This window comes from Corvus moneduloides, chromosome Z (genome assembly GCF_009650955.1).
Source record: "Corvus moneduloides isolate bCorMon1 chromosome Z, bCorMon1.pri, whole genome shotgun sequence".
Lineage (NCBI taxonomy): Eukaryota > Metazoa > Chordata > Aves > Passeriformes > Corvidae > Corvus > Corvus moneduloides.
The window spans coordinates 62,858,128-62,881,748 of NC_045511.1; the positions used below are offsets into that span (position 1 = coordinate 62,858,128).

Genomic DNA, 23,621 nt, shown 5'->3' on the forward strand with positions numbered 1-23,621 from the left:
AAAAGGAAATATTCCACATATGAGCAGGTAAGATTTGCTCATCAGTAGTGTGAAGAGATTGTCATTCACTGAGAATGGGGGACATATTTTCCATCTGCTATTTACTACGTGTACTAGAACTGTTCGGGCAAATGTCCATATGTATTTATTTATTTTTCTATTTTCAGCTTTTTACTCTAATTTGTTAAACAGCACTGATCTGGCAAATTACCTCTGAGAAATTATGACTGCAGTTTTAGCAGCCTGTGGTCCTCTATGAGCTTTCATTTCTGTAAAAATGTAGTATATAATTGGATTTTTTTTTCAAGAGTAACCTGAATGCAAGCTTAGTGCTAGATTTTGATAGACTTACTGGCGGTACAAGAGCAATGACAAGACAGTTGGGATATTTAACATATTGCTTAGAGAAAACAGTGCAATTTAATTTCTGAGCGAAATGAATTCACTGTGGCTACAGGAGTTAGATGGGAAAAATATGTTTAAAAAAAGCAGGCAAACAAGCAATTCTTATGGATACAGAAAATTTTATATTTCTAGAATATATGGAGGTTTGAGTGTAACAAGTATGATAGTGAGAAAAGAAAATGAAGGTAGAGGGCATCAGTCTAATTATGAACATATATACAAAAAATATTGAAGAGGATGTTGTTAAAGGATATGCAGTGCAAAGAGGATGACCAAGAAATGACTGTCTTCTGAAGTGCAAAGAGTAGTAACTCAAATAAAGGTCAACTATGCTTAATTCCCTTTGTCCATAGAAACCTTTGTGAACAGACTTGGACCACTAAGCTCATGATTTACAATACTACTTAGACATTTTAATTACAATCACAGAGAAATTATGACTGCAGTTTCCAAAAGAATTTTATGGGGAGAAGTCTTGCCCTTCTTTAAAACAGACATTATTAGATAGTGTGGATAAGTTGCATGGGTTGGTTTGAAGTGTATTTAACTGTGCCAAAGACAAGGAATGCATGTGTGAACTCTTTATTATTTGTTGCTAAGTTGTATAAAGGTTATTGCCTCTGCATTTATTATTCTTAAAATCTGAAAGCAAAGATATTTCATAGACAGGTTTTTGGATCATATATTAGAATATAGCCAAAAGGTCATTGCAGCTTAGTAAGTAACAGTGATAGATGGGAAAAATACTGAAAGAGTACCTTTTATTGACATCAGACATACTTTCGATACAATAGCCAATACAGATGAGGCCAATTAATAAATATACTGTGTGCGAGCTCACGGATTCACAGAATCAAAGGGCCACACCTCTGGAGTCTGCCTCATCCCAGCCCTGTTCAGAGCACGGCCACCTGCAGCAGTTTCCTCAGAGAGATATCCATGCAAGTTTCGTATAGCTGAGAATGGAAACTCAGTGACCTTTCTGGGCAACCTGGGCCCATATTCAGCTATCCTCACAGTAAAAACTATTTTTCCTGAGTTGTGGTTGACTATGTCTTAGCAAATGGAACTGACTTGGCCATTAACCAGTTCAGTGTTCTCTGTCCTTGCAGCAGTGAAGCCACCCTGCAGATGCAGTGAAGGGAGACAGCTATTTTGGAGCAGATCGTTCCATCTATTAAACTTTATAAACAATCAAATCAAGAGATCCAAGTAAATAAGATAAAACTCACTTCCTGTTTGGCCATTTTCTTGTGGACAAGAAAATAAATCTTTTCTTTGTTCAAACATGGAGTATCGTATACAGCATAGTAAGATGTATATCCAAAATCTCAAACAAAAGCAAACCTAGCTAGATAGATGGTGTTAGATAGATAGATGTTTCACCCTAGACGAAATACCTAACCTTTAGGAGGTCTGCTTGAGTCACAGTTTACATATATTTTAAGTGTGTGATACAGGTTCAATTACATAGGATTTTGTTGATTAGGGACTTAGTTAGTGAGTGTTAAAGAGCTCTAGAAATTGTATAGTGTTTCTCAGAAATGGAAAAACTAGATAGGAGAGTGAATGTCCCCATGAGGCATCCTGTCATCTCATTCTTGTGTTTTGGATTTATTTTTCTTTTTTTTTTAACAAATGAATTTTTGTGGCTATTCCTCCTAGTTTTTAAGAAATCACAAATTCCCTAATTTCAGTTTTCCACTGATGAAGAGCAAAAAGTTCCTCATTATAGACCTTTCCATTTATAAGGAAGAGAAGTTAAAGCCACCTTGACAGACACTGTGTTGTTTGCTTTTATGAAGTGCAGCTTTTTGGTTGGTTCAGAAAACTGTAGCCTAAACTTAAATCTTTTGAACATAGTAACTCTGGCACTCTGAATTATAGCATCATAGATTAGTTTGGTTGGGTAGGGACCTTGAAAGGTCATCTAGTCCAGCCCCCTGCAATGAGCAGGGATGTCTTCAACTAGCTCAGGTTTCTCAGAGCCCCATCCACAGACCTTAAAAGCATCTGGGGATGGGGCATCCATCACCTCTCTGGGGAATCTAGTTAATTAGTGTTTCATAGCCCTCATCATAAAAAATGTCTTCTTTCTAGCTAGTCTGAATCTACCATCTTTCACTTAAAACCATTACCCCTTGTCCTGTCATTATGGGCACTATTATAAAAGCCTGTCCCCGTCTGTTTTATAAGCTCCCTTTCAGTACTGGAAGACTGCAGTAAGGTCTCCCAAAGCCTTCCTTTCTCCAGGCTGAAAAATCTCAGCTCTCTCAACCTTTCCTGTTCCATCCCCCTGATCATTTTTGTGACCCTTCTCTAGATCTGCTCCTACAGATCCATGTATTTCCTGTACTGATGACCCCAGTACAGGATGCAGCACTGCAGGTGGGGTCTCACCAGTGTGGAGTAGAGGGGAAAAATCACCTCCTTTGACCTGCTGGTCCCCTGCTGAATCTTGAGATATAAGAAGAAACATGCTTCTAAAGGGGAAAAAAAAAACTGATGTTAAAAAAAAGCACAGAAATGCAAAACAGGAGAAAGGGAAATCTTAAGTGAAGAATTTCAAAGACTTTTTCATAATGTGTGTATCTGGTCATTCCAGAGTACAAGCTATTAAATGTTTGTAGAACCCCTGTTTATTATGATCAACACACAGAAAGATAAACACTGCATTTACAGTGTGTGTGTATAATAGAATATGTTGGTGAGAGATAATAAATTATTTTTCCTTTTTACCTGATCTTTACAGATCATAGATCACTACAGATCTCTACAGATCACTGTAGACCTCTAGTACATGACATTCATTCTAAATCTAAAAAGGCGTGTAATACTTAATTGAAAAAAGATTTATGGTGCCCTTGCTTTCCAGGGTACCTTTAAAAATTTCTTGTTACTTCATTACCTGGTTTTGTAAAATAGTTTTAGAAATTTTCTTTTATTATTTTTTTAAATTTAGTACAACTCTTATGTATCTCATGTATTTAACCTTGTTCGTCACTTCCTTTTCTCTTCCTCTTCTCCCTTTCTCTCCTTCCCATTCCAGTCTGCTCTCCACTTTCATTTTTCCTGTCCTCTCTCTTCTCATCCCTCTTCTCTCTAGAATGTAAGAGGGAGATACATCTCAGTGAGATGTAATTTTTCAATGTAATGTTAATATTACTTTCATGGCTCAAATTAAACACCCATTCTCCATTATCTCACTGGCTAAAATTTGAAGTCTCATTTCTTGGTAGATAGTGTTTAAAAAAGGTGTATTTTTCAACAGAAGATTCGCTTTGGACCTGACCTTGTGTCCTCCATTAATTCAATGATTTCCAAATATTGAATATTTTGATGAGCTGTCATTTCTTAATTTGGTTTAGTTATATATCTTTACTGCAAATCAAAATTTCTTGTATCTCCTGTTTTCATGCTTATCCTCTGTGCTATTGGTCAACTAATATTTCACCTTTTCTTCCCTCCTTGCTGCATTAAAATGGAGCAGTAAACCTGACAGGTGAGAAGTGAAAAATAATCACTCTTCATTTAATACAGAAAAGAAGAAAAAAGAGAAAAAAGAAATCATCATGATAGTGATCTAAGACAAAGCATCTGTCAGTCTTAAGTGAATGTAGGCCGTAATCTGTCAATATGAGGGCAACTGCAAGATTTGCTATGTTATTTACAGCACTGAAAAGTAATGTAATACAAGCAGCAAAGTTTAACTGGTTTGGGTTTTGGCTTTTTTTTTCTTTTTGTGTCTCCATGAGGTAAATTTTCAAGAGGTAGCAGAGCTCGACAATGCTTATATGGTTTTATTTGTTTTAGTGAAGTGAAATCGGTGGTTGTACACAACAACCAGAGTTCTTGGAGGAATACATGGTTGTAGTTGAAGTGTTAGCTGCTCTGAATGTTTGTAATGCTCCATACACATAAATTCAACGCTGACTTACAGTTCTACAAGTGAAAATGACACAGTGATATCATTTGTCCTTTGTGGAACTTTTTTTCCCCACCTATCTTGAAATCATTGCACAATCTGGAAGAATTGTGATGTCTTCTATAGGCTGGAGACATTAAAAAAACCCCAAGAATGATCCTCCAATTAATAATACATAATAAACCATTCTGTTATTCTATAAGTATTCAAAATATTCAGATACATGATTAGAAGAGATTTTAGTGCTTTTATTAGATTAATATGAAATTGTAGCCTGGTACTAACTTTCAAGTGGAAGAAAGTTAAATGGAGCTTGTCCCTGGACAGTCCCAGAAACTTAAGACTCCTAGACATAAAGAGAAGGAAATACAGGTTAAAAGACTTTTTGAAAGCTACATCACACATCTTTAGTGAGAAGAAAGAGTACCAGGGCATTGTGCTACTGTGATAGGGTTTGGAATAGTCAAAATCAAAAGAAAGGAATCTCAAATGAGTTTATCCATAATAATTTTGTGTAAAAAAGACTAAAAACAAAATGAGATTTAAATTTTTATTGCTTCACTAAAGAGAAGTTAATACATATATTAAGGTATTTGCTGGAGAATAGATGGAGTGTTTTTACAGTAAAACATTTTTACTTTTTTTCAATAAAACCATAGGACTGGTGACTTTCAAAGAATTCCTGCGGTGGTCTTGCTTTTGGCTTTTTTGCATAACTTTTGAAATCTCACTGTATGTCACCTGGTCTTCATTATTTCAAGAGCAGCAAGAAATTGACTGGAGTAATCAGATTTAGCATTGTCACATTGCAAAAAAAAAGCAGCATTATGTTAACATAAATATTGGGCACCTGGAAAATATTCTACTATCATTAGCCTTAAAATAATCTCAGTTCTGTTTTCACATAGCTCTTCGTCTGTTTGCTTCTTCATTTTATATTAGATAAAAAACATCAGCCACATTATGTTTTCATTCAGGACCCCACAGATATCTCGTGAAGAAAGATGACACTTTCTGTATAAGAATGCAGACTGGTTACTCTTCATGTAACATGGTTCTCCATGTTTTACATCAGATAATGCTACATACAGATAATGGGAGTCAGTTTTAACAAAAATATCAGTCAGAACACACGTGGACTCTGCTTCTCTCTGGAGAAAGGGAAAAACAGACAACTTTCTTTCTCTTTCTTTCTTTCTCTTTCTATCTCTCTTTCTCTTTCTTTCTCTTTCTTTCTCTTTCATTCTTTCAGTTTGTTTTTTATTTTCCTTCCTTTGCAGTGAAAGTCTTAATTTGATTAGAAATATTCATACAGATCTAAGCTTTAAATATATGTAGATGTGATCAGACATATGAAGATTACATAGTTTAGCTCTTAAAGAGATGAGAGGAAACAGCAAGTTCTTACTTCCTAGAATGTAAAAAGAATAGATGTCTTCTGGAATTGATGTCTTCTGTACTGTTCTCTCTCATATTAAAAATACCTAAAGAATGCAAGTTTTTTTTATATATAATAATGCAGAGCTCTGTGTATAAAATAAGAAATCTTTAATGACAATAACTTGGGGTGTTCTAGCTCAAGAGTTGGCTACTTTTTTATAAACATATAGCTAGGTAGCATTTAAAATAATGAATTGTCTGAATTTTTATAAGTTTAATGTTATAATAGTAAAGTATTAGGATGGAGGAACAGTTTAGGGCAGAATGCAGCTATTTTCTCTCTGACCATTTTGCCATTTCAAATTGTAGGTTTTCCTACCCACCATGCATAATTATATTACCTTTACACTGGATCAAATATTTTTTCAGAAATAAACATCTTGCCTTCAGAATATAATTCTAACCACTCAGGCACCTTTGTCAAGCTAACACGTCTATCATCTGTTCATGTGTATTCACCTTCTCCATGCAGGAAGAGGGCTGAATCTGATTCTAGAAAGAGCAGCATACCCAACAGCAAGGAGGTCCCCTCTCACCATCCCACAGACCCAGTGGAGCTGCGACGCCTTAACTTTCAAACTCCGGGTAAGAGACAGTAATAATTCACTGAGAGCTCTGTGGTCACAGGCTGATTACTGATCCCGTTACAGAAAAGGAAGATCGATTGTTTGGAAATATGTATTTTGATTGGGGGGGGTTGGAGTTTTTTGGTGGGTTTTTTTGCTGCAAAATATATTTCTTTGTTAGCTTTGGAAGTAATTCTGTAATTTATTTAAAAGAAAAGCCTGCATGAAACAAAATTGAATTTTTATAAAGAAGAGCCCAAAGACTCATATGCTGTCTGGATGTGTTTTATGTGCTAAAATTGCAAGTTAAATCTAATAATACTAGAAAATATTTCTGGGAAATGTACATCCCTCTGTTTATTAATGATATTTTTATGGACACTTCTTTGAAAATAAGCTTCCCTTTTATCTACTGCATTATCAGGTAATATGTTAACATCATTGTGAGTTCCACTGGTTTGCAAATGTACAATACAGAGGAGAAATACATAACTAGATAAATGGTCTTGTCTTTGAAGATAAGGCTACATGTTATGGTCAAGGAGGATATTAATATATCAGTAGTTCTGAGGTCAGAAGCAACACATTCCCAAATATTTTATTGAATGATTTTTTTCATTAATCACTGTTAAAGCTGTTTAATCTAATAGTCAAGAAGCACTAAGAGACAAATACTTTAAATTGTATTTTTACCACCTTTGTAGGAGTCAACTTTACTTAAATTGGCTTTGTTTTGATCAAATTATATCCCAGTAGACTTGTTTTCTATTACAATATGTTTGCACTGAGTCTGATGCTAATTAGGTGCTGAATCTTCATGAGCCTCGTGTTTTTGTCGAACTTACTACATTAAGTACAAAAGGTAGTGAATTCAAGTCCATAAAAGAAGGAAAGTAAGTGCTTGAGATGCTGAGGATTTGCTGCTGAAGTTGAGATACTAAATTCTACTTAAAGGGTTAAGTGAATTCCTGTCTTCTAAACAGTGACTGCATTGAGATAATGTTGCCCCAGAAGGAGTGTATCTGCAGAGTAATGGACTTGTCTAAAGACCCACACTTCATGCACATGGCAGAAGTAGAAAGGGAAGAGTCTGGAGGCTTGAGTTTTGTTCCAGCCTTGCTTTTTTAGTCTGTTCCAGTACACTGCTCCTAGCAGCTGGGGCAAATTAGGTGTGTTTTAGGAGCATGTCTTCTAATTTAATTTCATCTTGGTGTGGCAATCCTGTTGACATGCTCTGGGACCTGTCTACCATAGGAACTTAAATGCAGTAAATGAAAATAATTGAAAGTTTTTATTCAGTGTCCTTCTGAGGCTACAATTTTAATGTAGGCTCATTATTTCTGGGTAGAGTTTTCATCTGTTACTCAGCACTTTCATAAAAGTTTTAAAGGGTTTTACAGTGAAAGAAATGTTCATATAAATCTTTGAAACATGGGAAGAAAAAATATTGTTCTTAATATGTCTAGCTTATGCCTAAAACAAGTAGTTATTTCTATACAGTTATATACTGACTAGAGTAAATGGCTTAATAGAATCACAGAATTTTTTTGTTTGGGAAAGATCTCTAAGATCATTGACTCCAACCATTAACCAAGCACCACGATGTTCAACAATGAACCATGTCCTGAAGCATGACAAGCACATGCTTTCTGAATGCTCCAGAGCCAGTGATTCCACCACTTTCCTGAGCAGCCTGTTCCAATGCCTGATGACCCTTCCATTAGGAAGAATTTTTTCCTAATATTTAATCTGAACCTCCCCAGCGCAGCTTGAGGCCATTTCCTCTTCGCATATCACTTGTTCCTTGGGAGAACAGACTGCCCCACACATGGCTCTTTTCAGGCAGTTCCAGAGAGCAGTAAGGTCTCCTATCAGCCTACTTTTCTCCAGGCTAAGCACCCACAGCTCCCTCAGCTGCGTCTCATAGGACTTGTGCTCCAGACTCTTCATCAGCATTGTTGCCCTTTTCTGGACATGCTCCACCACCTCGATGTCTTTCTGGGAGTGAGGGGCCCAAATCTGGACACAGGACTCAGGGTGCAGCCTCACCAGTGCCATGTACAGGGGAACAATCCCTGCCCTGGTCCTGCTGGCCACACAATTGCTGATAAAAGGGTGCCAGGATGATCTGCTCAATGACCTTCCCCAGCATCTGACAGGCCTGTAGTTTCCTGGATCCTCCTTCCTGCCTTTCTTGTTGATAGATGTCCTATTTGGAAGCCTCCAGTCTACTAAAACATCCCCAGTTAGGCAGGACTGCTGGTACATAAGTGAAGGAGGCTGAGTGAGTACTTTAATCAACTCTCTTGCTACCCTTGGGTGTATCTCATCCAGTCCCACACAGTTGTGTGTCTAAGTGTGTAGCAGGTTGCTGGCCATTTCTTCCAGGACTGGGGATCTTCATTCTGCTCCCCATCCTTGTCTTCCAGCTCAGGGGGCTGGGTACCCACAGAACAGTTGATATCATTATTAAAAATTGAGGCAAAGAAGGCATTAATTACCTCAGCTTTTTTCCTCATCAATCATCACTATGTTTCCCTCTACATCCAATAAATAATGGAATAATAAGTAGATATATAAGCCTAATTTTCTGTGCTGTATTTATTTAGATGCATAATCTTACCTATCTATTTAGTATTCATCATAATTAAAATGAAATGTGAGGAAAAAAACCCTGCTGCCAAGTGCTAATATATAAAATTAATTTATTGTAATTAATTCTTAATTTACATTGAGATAGTAAAGTTATTAAGAAATGGCAGAATTTGTGGCACTTGTAGACACTGTAATTCCACCTCATTGATCTGAAAAGAACTGGAGAGGATTTAAGGCGTACATCTTCTTGCAGGGCTATAGTTTATCTGTGAAGTTTGCAGTTTTCTGTGAAGCTATTTGAGCAGAATATGATCTGTTTCTGCTAGGAACTCTTCTTCTTTCCTATAATCCTTTTCACAGGTTAGAGAACTAAAATTATTATTAAAAATACAGTACAGATATCAAATTATGATCTTTTTCCTGTTATTGTACTATGTAAGACTCCTGGACACAGCTCAGGCCATTATACTACTCAGCATACAACCAAATATCAAGGAGAAAAATCTTACCCCAGAAGATTTGTCTTACTCTGTTACACTTGCTAATTAACATGTTCTTAGTATGTAAACAGTCACAGTGAAGTCAAGGTACAGTTCTTGTGCACAATTTCAAAAGCCGAATTTCCCTTAACTCACATTAACTTCAATTAGGGCTACCATGTCATTAAAATCTGGCTAAATTTAGCTTAGATGTTTAGATCCTGCTGGAATATTTATCCAACTCCCAACCAGCAACACACCATCAAATAACATGCAATAGGAAATTTTTTAGGATGATCCTAGAGAAACTACAGAAAGGATATACATTACAGATACCAGATTTGTTGGGTTTGTTGGACTTTCACTTTCAGATGTATGGGTTTTACTTTCTACATGGTAGCAGAACTAGACAGTGGGGTACCGCAGAGGAGGGAACTAAGGGAAGGGCTGATGTGGTTGTGTGTTAGGTTCTTTTTACTGACAAATCTGCTGTCGCCCTCATCCAGTGAGGCATTTCTCAACATTGCCTACAGATAAAATAAATGACAGAGCGGTGAATGTACTTTCAGTACAAGTGCATCAAGGTAGATGATTTGACATAATTGTTATTTTAATTATTTATTTCTTTAGAGTGTTAAAGCATCCACAGTTTGCTTGGAGCTTTCCCGGCTTCCAGTGGGAGAGGAAAAAATTTTCAAATGGATCTGTAATGTACAGAAGTGTTAGAGAAAAAAGTTCTAAATTATATTGGCATATCTGGACTGGCAGTTTTCACTTGGAGAGGTGAATGAGACACTCCTATAAAATTATCAATTGTCATAAACTTTAGTATATTAAAAGATTTCTAAACAGCCTCATTCCAAAAATGCTATCAATCATATATTTTGTATATAAGACCTGAGCAGGTATAGATATCAAAATAATTTGAAAGCTAAGTCCTTGGGGTAAATTTGAATTTCTAGCCACAATTAATAAATTATTCCCAATACAGGTGATTAGGTATAAATTTTTGACAGAAAATATGGGAAAGCAATATTTTATCTTTGGTGATATTTAGAGATTCTTTTCAGCACAAATACGTTTTACTTATCATAAAATTGTCAATTCAGCGTGAAGATGTCATAAAATTTCTCAGTCAAAACTACCAGCACAGGAAATGTCTTGCTTTCCTTTCACTTTTTATTGTCATGTCATTAAAGAACTACATTCTTCAATAATCTAAAGAGACCTAAAGAGCTCTAACCTAAAGAGTTTCCCATCTTACCTTGTTCAGCAAGGATCCAATTCATTTCTGGATTCCCCCCTCATTGGATGGAGTAACTCCATAGATAAATTACACATTTTGCCTTGGCATTTGGAATAGCCCACTGTTCTGTATCTGAGAACAAGATCCCATGCCTGTGTGTGTTATCCAAAAATGTGTATGTGTTAGATAAGCCCATATGCCAGTGAGTGGGTCACAGCAGTGCCAAGTTCTCTTTGAGTAAACATGAAAATATCCAATCTCAGTAGGATTTCATTTTTAAGTCTGTTATTCTTCCATAACTGGAATAACTGAGGAAAAGTCTATCACTTTCTTACCATTCTACAAGTTTCCTGTGAAACACGGGATTAAAATCATTAACCTAGTGCACAAATTTTAGAAGTCTCTATGCCACGTGGGAAACTTAAGATAAAGAAGGGGTAATAATTATACTTCACAAAAGGTTTCATCAAATAAGGTAGCCTGGTCTTGCAGAGGAAAATTAACTGAAATTAAGTTGTTTGAGTGGGTTCTGAGAGATCCAAGGCTCAGGGAGACTTCAATCTGCCAATCAGCCAGAGAACTAAATTGAGTCATGCCTCAAAAGTGACTGATTTTTTTATCCTCATTTAACTATAAGATGTGTCACACTTACAAGTAATTTTTGTAATTGGGTGCCAATTAAACTATTATCTCATTATATCTTATGAAATAAATAAGATGCTTTGAAATACAAGAAAAATAAATAGAGCTATTACAGCTCTAAGTTAAAGACTTTTTTTTTTTAATTAGATAAGTGCTCAATAAACACTTATTCCCTGAGTTGCTAAGGAATTTCCACAAACTTTTTTTCATGATAAAGCAGAAAAACTATAAAACATGTTCAGAGGAAAAGGGTGCAAGTAAAAAAAAGGTGGGAAAAGTGATGTCTGGATTTAGTCACCTGCTTTGCAAGACAGCAGGAAACTTCTTTGTGTAGCTTATCCTCTCAACCACCATTTGTGAGAATCATGGCAATGCTGAAGGAAATACTATGCTTTGTTTCTGTGGCAAAAACAGCCTAAAATGCTTTCTCATAATGAGTATGTCATACATCATGTTCATAGCTCTTCATATGAACATGTCTCAGATGGAGGGCTAAGGCACCTGAAAGAGGTACAGGCTTCAGATGGATTTTAGACCATAGTTTTTGTGACATCTTATTGTATTTAATATTTTTAGATCAGGATCTGAAAATTAAGTTTCCCCTTTTCTCACTATAGGTGACCTTTACATGTCACTCAGAAGTGGTGCTTCTGCTATGAGGCTATGGAGATCCTAAGTCTCCTTGTTAGAGCTCAGTCTGTGATACAGAAGAACAGAAACTGTTTTCATTCCAGAATAGTTGATCAAGTTTTGAAGAACGTAAAATCTTCTGGAATAAAAGTGGCAAAATTTTACAATGTTATAGTTACATCTGCAATTATTTTAAAATAGCTGTTGCAGAATGATATATTTCTCTAGAGATGGTCTTGTAAATTTACCTCTGTAATTTCATGTTCTGGCCTAGCTCCGACTCTGTGAAAAAGAAATTTTAAAGTAACAGTAATTTTTTGTCATGTACTAGAGACATTCTTGATAAATTTTCATGAATGCTGAATTCCTGCTGAATACCTGTTGAATCAGGGTTATCCTTACTTTTTTCCATTTCCCATGTCTGAATTTTAAGTAGCTATTTTTTTTCCTATCTTTTTGATAAGGATAAGTCTCAACAACCACCATTACTGATTCCTTCCTTTTCTATAAAGAGATATCTTAGTCAACATAGATTGGTGTTCATAGAACATAGAAGGTGTTCTGTGTTATTAAATAAAAATGAGGAGTTTGTAAAGTCACAGACAATTAATTCAGTGTGGACCTAAAGTAGCACTCATTTCCTAAAGAAATTTCTGTGACAATCATGTGTCACATTTTCACTTCATGTAGACTGTAGTCTGTATACTAGCAGATTTGCTCTTTGGTTAAGTTCTAATGTTGTTCTTGTTTATTGTGGGTATGTCAACCTACAGTTCCAAATTGGTAAATAAATGTGTGTTTCATAAATGTTTCTAAAAGCCCTTATCATAAAACCCTGACAACAAAAGAAATACTAATTTAACGCACTATTGACAAGCCTAAAACACCCACTTGATTAGCTGGGATAAAGGAATATAATTAACAGGTTTAATGTCTGTTAATATGCAGATGAATTCTGACCTTGCTCTCTTAGATCTTCCTTGAAATTGTGGCACAAATGTTATTTCATGTTCCTTAATCATATATTTACCACAGATTAACCAGAAGATAAGTCAACACTGTAATCAAACCATACATTGTTATTTAATTCATGTAAAGGGGTTTCTGCTAGGCTGCATAGGATCACTTACATTTGGCAATCTTCTACCAAATCTGGAAATAAAAATTTTTAATGGGTACAATTTCAACTGTGTTTTGCATGTGGTGATTTTGGGGGTTTTCTTTTCTTTGAGTTTCCAGGTGGTTTTTATCTCTTTTTTTTTTTTTAAAAAAAAAAAGAGATACCCTATTTAAAAGAGATTCTGAAAGCATGTTTTCAGCATGGTATTTCTTTTGACTTTTTAGCATGTCACAGGATCTGTTGTAGTTTAGCTGTATCTTGTCTTTAAGTTTTTGTGTTGTCATATGTTATGTTGATTGGTGTGGGAGTGTGTCATCAAATAAGTGTATTTTCTTATTTGTAGCCACAAGAAGAAGTGAGTTTAGATGTATTTTAAGTGGGATCTTTTGAATAAAGTTCTACACCTGCTCAATAGGAGCCTCATGCTTTTGCATGAGATGTGATGACATCTTAGATGTTCATTCATAGCATATTCTGTTATGATTCACAGACTGATTACATAACAAAAGTCCTCCAGCAGTTCTTTTAAAAAACAGCTACTTTAATCATATCAGTAGAGCACATTTTATATATTTAAAGTATGAAAATAGACCAAATGCAATTACTTCGTAAGTTACCTGCCAAATATTATTTGAGGAAATTTATTCAAAGTGTGATTGCTGAAAATGAGTCGTAGAGGAAGGATTTATATGCAGTTAAAATTTGTCATTTTCTGAAGTTGTAAGTAGTTCCTCTTTTTGCCTTAGAAAAATTTTCCTTCAAATTTCATATTTTCACAAAGTGTTTAATGTGAAATCTCCCCTTGGAAATGTCAAGTGGCATGTAGAGAAGCATATAAACAAAATAATTGTAAAAAAGACATCATGTTCAGCATCTCTAAAAAAATATTCCTTCACAGTAAGTTAATTATTATGATTTGTTTTCATGATGCTGGTGATTTAGTCAGGTTCATTGTGTGATGAGCGAGTCTCATACTCACTGGGTTTATGTCCTTTATGTTTACAGTAGGGGAACTGCACCTTTAAACATCTTAGTTGAGTTACCAGACACTGTTTTGTGCATGTCTGAAGTGCCTGTATGTACAAGATTGATTGATTATGATGGTCTATTGCTGTTACTAATTTGTTTCCCATTTCCGATTGGCTTTTACTTTTTACAGCTTTGAGCAGTAATTCAGTCCCCTACGCCTCCCTGATTGGCTCTGTGTCCTCCCTCTCTAGCCAAACTACCACTCAGTCCTTATATGATAATAACTCTCTCCCACGATTCGCTCGAAAAGGTCTAAACATCTTTGTCTCTATTATTTTCTCTGTTCAAGCACTGTTTTAGATGTACATCAGTCCACCTCCATTTCTGGATCAATCTAGAGTTCTCTTGTGCCTTTTCACTCACATATTTTCCATGGGGGTGCTTGATCTGGATCAATCAGTGTAATTACTAGATGACTGTCACCCACACTCATTTTGACAGTAGCCAAGTCCTAAGTAAAATTTGTAAGAAAACGGGAGAGAAGCAGAGCTGCATCAAATAAGTTAGTACATAGAGACTAATTTTTTAATTGAAATTTCTAAGGAATCTCCCCACTGATCTGAATATTCTGCTTTGTTAGTTGACTGACAACTTGCCTTAATGTCTTACCATCACAGATGTGCTATGAAGATTCCATGAAATATATATGCATAGGGTCAGAAGAATTAGGGCCAGTGCTGCTGGACATTATTTTGGAGTCTGTTATGACGCTTGAAATGTCAAAGAATCCAAAACAAAACAAGAATTAAAACCAAAATTAATTAAAACACATGCTACAGTGTGACTGTGTTGTAGCCACATGGTCATTTTCAGCTATGTTTAAAGGAAATGCAGGTCAACTGTCTTAGGCATGCTCTTGAAAGTCACGGTGACAAAGCAAACTGCATTGTGCAACATGCCTTCCAGCTTGAGCCCCCTTGAGTCATCAGTGTTTTCCTTTTGTAATTTCAAGAGATCCTGGGGTTCACTAGCTTAACTTTTTCTTGCCAGCTCTGATTTCTTCCCAAAGCTGTTGAAACCTCACTTTCATTTTAGGTGTGATAGTATAAAATATGAAGAGAAGAATGTAAGCATTTTGGAGAAGGCTCATGAAGACTAACAGCTTGAAATAAATATGTTCACAAAATTTTGCCTGTCAAATCTTAAGCTGGCAGATTGTTCTAGTTGACCCCACATCTTTTCTGTCTTTTTTTTTTTTGCCTTGCTGTCCTAAACTCCCTTACACACCCATCTGTACTTCCAATTCCAAGCTCTTCTTCTTTTTCACTTAGTATCTCCATCAGTGGACAAAGATGTTTACACCTGAAGTAGATTGTAGGTACTTTTAGGGGTTGATAATGGGGTTTCAGATTAAGCACGTTTTAAGGTACTAGTGCAGTCAGCATGTGTGTCCAGCCAAACTGTACAACCCCTGCCTCTACAATCTGCTACTAGTGAAAACATTTTTGAAGTTCTAATTGTCTTACGTCTAATGTTGTCTTCAGTGGCTGTTGTCTAAAACCAGTGATGCATGTTGTTCTAGTCATTCATAGTTGCATGTCAGTCACCTCAGAATTCCGTGAAATATTTAAGTATTTCTAATTTAGAGTACGCAGTCAGTCTTCTAGACCTTGATGCATTATTATTATTATTATTAAAATTCAAGCTTTCCATTTCATTTTTTATGCTTTATTTTATAAGTTAGCTTTATGTTGGTTTAGGTTTCTTTTTTTTTTTTTACCGTTTCCTTTGCAGGTTCAGGTGTCTCTGGTTACCCTGGTAACCTTCATTATTCAAGTTCATTTTTCTTGATTATGCATAAGTCACTTTGTTTTCTGTCAAAACACTATTGTTTCCCCTTTAGGGCTCTTTCAGTGTCTGTTTCTCAGCTCACATTTCCTCATCTAATTCAATAGAGTTTTCATTTCATGCATTGCGGGAGAAGGAGTTTGAAATGACATTAAGAGTCATTACTCAAAGCAGAGGTCAGCATCAGGTCTAACTGTCTCATTTTTCCATGCCTAGCTAAACTCATTGACTCGTATGACAGTAACTCTTTTCTCTACACTAGGAATGTTAGCTTTGGGAATATGCTTGGTGACTTCTTTTGATTTGGCTTCAGAATTCATCTATCCAGAGCATGTCCTGCTTTGAGTAACCAAACTATTTGCCTGCTTCTCTCACATATGACATCTCTACTACTTACACATTTGTAGACATTCTAACTACTGCATTTTCTAAATTTTAGAGCAATGACATCACTGCAGTTTACTTTAAATTTTGTTCTTCTGTCTTGTTCAACAGGTATGGCCAGTCACCCCCCAATACCTATCTTGGAACTTGCAGATCACATTGAAAGATTGAAAGCAAATGACAATTTGAAGTTCTCACAGGAGTATGAGGTAATTTTCCCCACTTCTTTACTACTCAAGTTGTCATGTTTGATTTTTCCCAAGACTTCTCTCTGATATGGTGCCAGGTTTGTATGACACTAAAACCAGGATAAAAAACTGTGTAAAACAACTACATTGGAGAGGTGGCTTCTTTGCTCATAAAATCCTGGTCTCTTTTTATAAGGATACCTGTCAGGCAGATTCCATGGACACATACTTGAAGTAGTATGTGAATGATACAGCACTTAATTGTTTTAATATACGCAAATATCTATATTTCCTGCAGTTTAAAGATCCTTCGTTTATTTTAAAAATCTCCAGTGTAATGTTGGAGAACACATACAGCCAAAGCTCCAAAGAAGGTTCAGTCCACTGCTTTAATTTTGCATGAGACATAAGGATTTGCAAGTGCATGGTGTCTCTTCTAATGGAACAGTTTCAGGACATTGTATTTTCCTCCTGTCAACAATAGCACTTTGATAAATTGTGAATGATGGACTAGAAGAGCATGAAAGATTTTAACTGGAAGAGAGTAATCATTTACAAGCCACCTTGTCAGTAACCCGTGGAGTATATAGGTATTGCTATAGTGGAGAGTAACAGCCTCTCAGGTCAGTAATTTGTGGCTAAACGGACATAGGGAGCCATCCATTAAACCCAGTAAATTATAGCTGTTTCTTTAATGCCAAAATATTGTCTATGTCAAAAAATACGTGAATCAAGTATGCACTGAACCATCAGTGAAGAAGTGTTTCTTTAGATCAGCTATAGGTGATCATGTCAGTGATCCAAGGATTAGCAGCTCCCAGAGGGATCACTGACAGTATTTTCTTCATAGTCTGTTGTGTCACTAATCCTTGCTTAAAACCCTCCAACACTTTGTTAGCATGGTGGAGTAAAAGCCTGTGTTGCTCTTATTTTTTTAAAGACTGCACATAAGTTGCATTCGAAGGTTCATACAGACATTGGCAGTGCAATAAGAAACACTAAAGATGACTTTCACATGTTATTTTCATAGTAACATGATACTGCATGGTACAGAAACCCTATACATTTCCATTGTATTTTAAAAGTCCTGACGGAAGATGTTAAAAATTAATACTAAGTGCTATGATAAAGAACTACAATTGCTTATTATTTAATTGAATGCACTATTCACAATGTCCTTAAGACTGCTTTAAAAAATAATCTCATGAGATACTAAAAGGAAAATACAGTTTCAACAATTCCTGGAAATAAATTTGTTTGACAAGCAATTTAGGATTGCTGTTTACTGTTGAAATCACAAAAAACATGGAAGAACCTTCTCAATTTTCTGTGTGTAAACCTTGTGTTCTTAAGTATGAAGACTGTAGCATATAAACAATCGGACAGGGAAATTTATGTAGCAGAATGTACACCATAATAAAAGATAACATTTGGTACAAATTTTAAAACCATTTCCTGTTGTATTATGGGCAAATTAATTGGTTTTTTCTTTGTAGGAAATTCCAAGTCATTTACAAGTCATATAATGTAGTATAATTGGTATACAAATAAACAGTTCAGCTGTATTACATCTTGAACATGGTGTGGAGATGACATGGTTTTCTTATGCTGTAAAAATTTTGTTGTTTTATGTTATGTCTTTCTTAATTAAGTAATTAAAATCATCTTGACAGTGTAATTTTAATAATTTATAACCAATATTGAAAGATACATTAAATCATTAAATTCTTACTATCTGTCCCTGCAGAAGTTTCTCTAGTCTATGTAAACAGGACAACTTTCACATTCCTTTTTTTTCTTTCATTTTTTCTTTTTTTCTTTTTTTTCTTTTTGTCTTTACTAAACATACTATCTGGAGCAGAATGGTCAGACATTCAAGATTGAAATATGGGCAACTGTGGTTCAACATTGAGCTTCATTCCTGTTGCTTTGCCCAAGAAGGTTCAACATTTATCTTTGAAATTGCAGCTTAGAGATACCTCTTCATTTCCATCTAGTCCAAGATTCATCCATTTTGAAATAGAATTAGTGAAAAGCACCATTATTTGGTTTCATGGTCTAGGCTAGGCAGTGGACTAAAGCTGCAGTTTGATGATCACTGTAAGTCATCTCCGTGTCTTGGCTGTGCATTCCTGTTGTCTCTCTTGTGCCAGTCCTGGCACTAGCACATGTGCAGCTGTTCAAGGATTATCTCAGGAAATAGATTCAGCTGAAAACTAATTGTTTTATTTTTCTTTGCTGTTTTCAGTGGGATCAGGTCCCTGAACTAGCTCACCACATGTCTGCTTAAGCTCTAGTGCCAGCAAAGGGAAGTGGTGGGTATATTTGTGGTCAGGGATTGGGACCTTCTACTTCAGCAGCAGTTCTCACCAACATCCCTTAAACAATCCCTTTTTAAATCTGATTGCAAGGCAGAAAGAGGTACAGATGGTAACAGTTCAGTTATTATCACTTCAGGTAATGCTAGAACTGGTGAGACAGAAGGAAAAAGAGCTACTCCTCATCTTCAAAATTTCGAGGTTTTCAGGAAACCACTGACCTTTATTGATACCAACAAAATCCTCCAATTAATTCCTGTCTAGGGAAGCAAATAGTTTTCATCAATTACTACTGATGATTTCTGTTTGTTTTTTTTTTTTTCAGTAATGCCCTTTCCTCCTTGGCAGTCAGTTATTTTATTTTATTTTTTATGGAATTGTTTGCATTGCATGGATGAAATTCTTCAAAGATATATTGATAGTATATAGTAACTGTTACGACAACTCTGTGATACCGTAAAATAAAATACATATTGATGATTTTCTGATAAACTGACTTTTCTTCCTTCTATCAGGAAGTTAGCTCCATATCAAACGGATGTTTCAATTATTTTTTTAGCACAACCTACTTTGATTGCCACTTCTAAAGAATTACTAGTTTCACCACACAAACACATCTTTTCATTTTCTAAGCACCCTTTTCAACTGTTCAGAAGTGCCTGAATACTTGTTCCTCTTCCATCCTTCCTTGTGTTCCATCCACTTACTTTTGATCAGAATTTCTGATCAAAATTCAATACAAGTTTGTTTTTTTCCTTTTGGAAGAGTATTACTTCTTGCCTGTTTCCACTTTCTCTTCAGACAGGCAAACCTCCCTGTCTCTTCAAAACTAGAAAAAGAGTCTCCTCTGCTGAGTTATACCCTCTGGCACTTTTTTCTAATGAAACCCTATAACTTCCTAACACTTCTGTGAAGAAAAATTCACCTGGACCATGAGTCAAGACAGTATTGCTTTCTTCAAATAATCCTAAAGTGAACCCACTGTTGTCCATTCACCTGACACAAAGCTTCACAGACAGGATGTTTACAGGGTGTTTCTGGTGCAAAACTTTTTTGTGGTGTTCAATATTTTTCCTTTTTTTTTTCCCTGAGAATATGTTGCTTTCATTCCATGTGAAATTTAATTGAAAACAAACCTGAAATTGCCATTAAAGAAATAAGTCTGATCTCCCTTCACTCTGGTTCTGTAAGAAATATTCGGGGTAATGTGGTAAGTTGGGAAAGAGGTATTGCAAAAAAGTAAGTGGTAGTATGCATGGTGGAAACTATATATCCTCAGAGGAAAAAAAAAGGGAAGGAAAAGAGTGGAATTGCTTCATTGCTATGATCTGCTAAGAGGAGTGTATTCTCTAGTGTAGAGCACCTTCTAGCTGCATAATGTCTTCTAAGGTTTAGTGTCATCAACTGGACAAGTTCTTTCTTCTACAAGTTTTCAGAAACTATTCCATAGTGTCTTCTCCAGGGCATTTCTTACTCCAGCTCTTACAGCATATGAGCAGAACAACAGAGATTTCTTCCATTGCACTTCTCTCACAAGTTTACCTTGAATACCACCTTTGACAGGAGCCAAGCCTGAAGGATTAGGACTGTGGCAAGATTCAAATAAACTTAAAATTCATGTGTTGCATAAAGTGTTTCTGAAGTGTTAAAATAGATAGTGCTCCCTCTCAGTGAGGTTCGTTTCTACTTCAAAATAAATTTTTCATAATCCTTCATTAGTTTTTGGTTAGCTCACAATCCCCAAGCCTAAACAAAATGTGGTTTACTCTGTTAACATCACATATCATATAATTAATGTCACATAGTTCTTTTCTGTTCTCTAATTTAAAGACAGGATTGACCCCAGCTGATTATTGTGAAGCTTTTGCTGACTTCGGCAATTCCAGTGGGATTTTTGTGTAATGTAAGGGTCCATATGGACTGACAGCTGCTAAGAAAAACTCTGTGTTTATAAGAAACTGACCTTTATATTGTATCTCCTTCTTATCTGAGACTTGAGAATTTAAAAATAAAAAGTGGTCATGGAGATAAACTGAATAAAACCAGTAATGTTCTGCCTACTCTCTGATGTATTTGTAAAGTCATGGCATCCTATAAGATAGAATCAATAATCTATTTCTCCAAAGCATGTTTCTGAGACTTGTGTAAAATAATTTAACATTTATCATCTGAGATCTGTACATAAAGTTTTACACCCTTAAGGAAGCAGATTAATATTCATACTATTTTTGCATGAGAATCTGGCACTGCAACACAAAAATTACACTATCAGACTCTGTATGTTACTGTATGATTTACGATGAATATATATATATGCACTGGTTAATAAATGTTACAAGAAGTTGCATATAATTTAATGTTTTCTCTCATCAGGTTTCTTTCTGTGAATCGCAGCCAGTCTTTTGCTTTAACACTGAGTATTGAAAAACATGAAGCTGAATTTTGACTTTTGTTTTTATTGTAGCTTTTCAGAATCAGTTGGTAGGATTTGTGATGGGAACACAGTTTACTGAATATATTTCTCTTTATGTATCTCAAGCTGCAACAACATAAACACTGGATACTAAAACACTGTAAATCTTGTACAGTAGAAGCACATATAAAATTTATAATCAATATAATACATTTTAGAAGTCCAGGAAGAACAGATAATCCACTGCATGAATCTCTATCAAAGAAACAGCTGCACTTAACTGCTATATCATTGTAGATAATAGTGACTCGTGCAAAAATCAATTTTTTCTCAGCAAAAATATGGTTTTGTTCTTTTTCTTATAATAATTTCCTCTTTCTAATATTACAAACATCATTTATTGGTATTTTCTAACTTTACTTTCATAGGATGTGCTCCATTTATTGAGAAACAATTAGCGTAGTCAGTGAACGATGAAAAGTTGTCTTCTTATTAATAGCGCATATGCTGTTGCATTCACATAGGTTGCTTGGTGCTTAGTTCCACCTAGGGTAGTACCTGAGCCAGCAGTATAGTTATAGTAGAGAATTTTAAAGACATAGTGCAGGAATCTGAAGTCCTGCTAGTCATGGTTCAGAGTGGTGTATTATCTCCTTCCTTTGTGCTGTGAATGCTGCATTGGGATAACAGCATTTGTTTATGCTTATATAATTAATCAAATAAAAGTAAGCTTGTGTTACATATTAGGATGCAGGATTTTGGTCTGATACCTAATGTTATTTTGCCAAGGGATTTCACAGAGACAGTTTAATTAGTCAAATAACTACCTGACAGGAGGGTGTAGCTAGGTAGGGGTTGGCCTCTTCTCTCAGGAAACCAGCAATAGGACAAGAGGAAATGGCCTCAAGCTGTGCCAGGAGAGGTTCAGGTTGGACATCAGGAGGATTTTTTTTACTGAAAGCATTGGAACAGAGGGAGGTGATGGAATCACCATGATTCGAAGTGTTCAAGAAACAACTGGGCGTGGCATTTAGTACTATGGTTGGAGTGCTGGGGGTCAGTCAAAGGTTGGACTCAATGATCTTGGAGGTCTTTTCCAACCTTAATAATGTTATGATTCCATCGTGTAATAAATACCAGTTTCATTTTGCCCAACTGAAAGCAGCAATATGTGTAGAAAGAGAAAAGTAATCTACTTCCTGAAGCAAGAAAAATTATTCAAGGACAAACGATGTAGGTCATTATAGATCAAATTGAGTTTTGCAGGGGCTTTTTAGAAGGATTAATTTGCAGTATTTTTAGGGGCTTATTGAGAAAAATGGAGGAATCAATGAAGAATTTCACTCCTTTAATCTTTCCTTGAAATAAAAACTGTTGACAGTGCTTTAAAAATATGATAAGTATGTTGAAAATTTAAAGTAGCACCAGTGTCTCATATGAGACAATTATAAAATTTAGTTTATAAGACCTGCTGCATTTCATACACTATATAAAACAAAACAGCAGGAGGCTTTAACCACAAAAATATTTACACAAAGCAAGGTTTTTTCATTACTCAGGCATTTGTCTGCTCCTGATATATATTTTCTACCTGAAGTTGCCTGTAATCCCCAATTTTCAACACAAAATTATTTGCATTACTACTGGTTATGATATCAGGGTCAAACTATTTTAATTGCAGGTAGGGAATGAACAGTTTATGTTTAAGACCGATGGCAAAGAAATACAAACCAATATGATTAATTTTAAAAAATTAAGGCTTTTACAGCATTTTGAAATGGCGACTCTCCTTCAAGGATATTTTCAAATAATGTTTATTTTCCTCTTTAAGTTTTTTTTAGTTATATGCTCATACAGCTTGTTTCATTCCATTGGAATCAGATTTTGCTTAATTTCATTTAGGAATATTAGCTTGATACTGTGAAGGAAATACCTTTTTTTCTTGAGAGGAGTTTACAAAAGCTTTTGGAAAAAGGCTTTTTGTATTTCTTGCTACTCTTGAACAGTTAGGTCACTTTCCTTTGAGAGTTAACAGAAATGTCTCATCTGCATTTTTAACTGTTTTTAGGACAGGACGTAAACTTATGTTTGAGCTCAAAAGAAGTTTTAGCCATATGTGGAGGTTTTCCCCCATATTCTTGAAAATTATACCCTTTGCAGTGTAATGGGAAATGCTCTGACTCAATTTAAAAAAACATAGCTGCAAATTGCCAGTTGGCAAATTGCCACGATCATAAATTAATGTTCATGCATCTAGCATTCACATTTTGGTAATGCAGTATGTAAATCTCATTCTATTAGCAAGTTTCCTGCATAATACAATAGCATTTTATTATAGATTCATCAGCTATGGTATGAAATTCTCATCACAGTTGCTGACATTGGTAAAAGAGGGTCAAACTGTTCATTTCTCTGCATAGCTGTGTACTTTCCCTAGTTGTGCTGAGTCTGTT

The 23,621-nt window shown here is 35.5% G+C and overlaps 1 protein-coding gene across 50 annotated transcripts in view; it reads left to right on the plus strand.

The window, feature by feature from the left end:
* The window catches only part of PTPRD (protein tyrosine phosphatase receptor type D), a 1,180,356-nt gene that overhangs the window by 1,092,017 nt on the left and 64,718 nt on the right, over nt 1–23,621 (plus strand). For 26 of the 50 annotated variants that reach the window (XM_032097314.1, XM_032097313.1, XM_032097327.1 and 23 more), the window contains 3 exons: nt 3,893–3,907; nt 6,243–6,355; nt 16,361–16,458. In XM_032097314.1, the coding sequence (XP_031953205.1) occupies nt 3,893–3,907; nt 6,243–6,355; nt 16,361–16,458 (226 nt within the window). The remainder of the gene's footprint in view (nt 1–3,892; nt 3,908–6,242; nt 6,356–16,360; nt 16,459–23,621) is intronic. The other 24 variants (XM_032097321.1, XM_032097325.1, XM_032097339.1 and 21 more) reach the window with 2 other exon arrangements.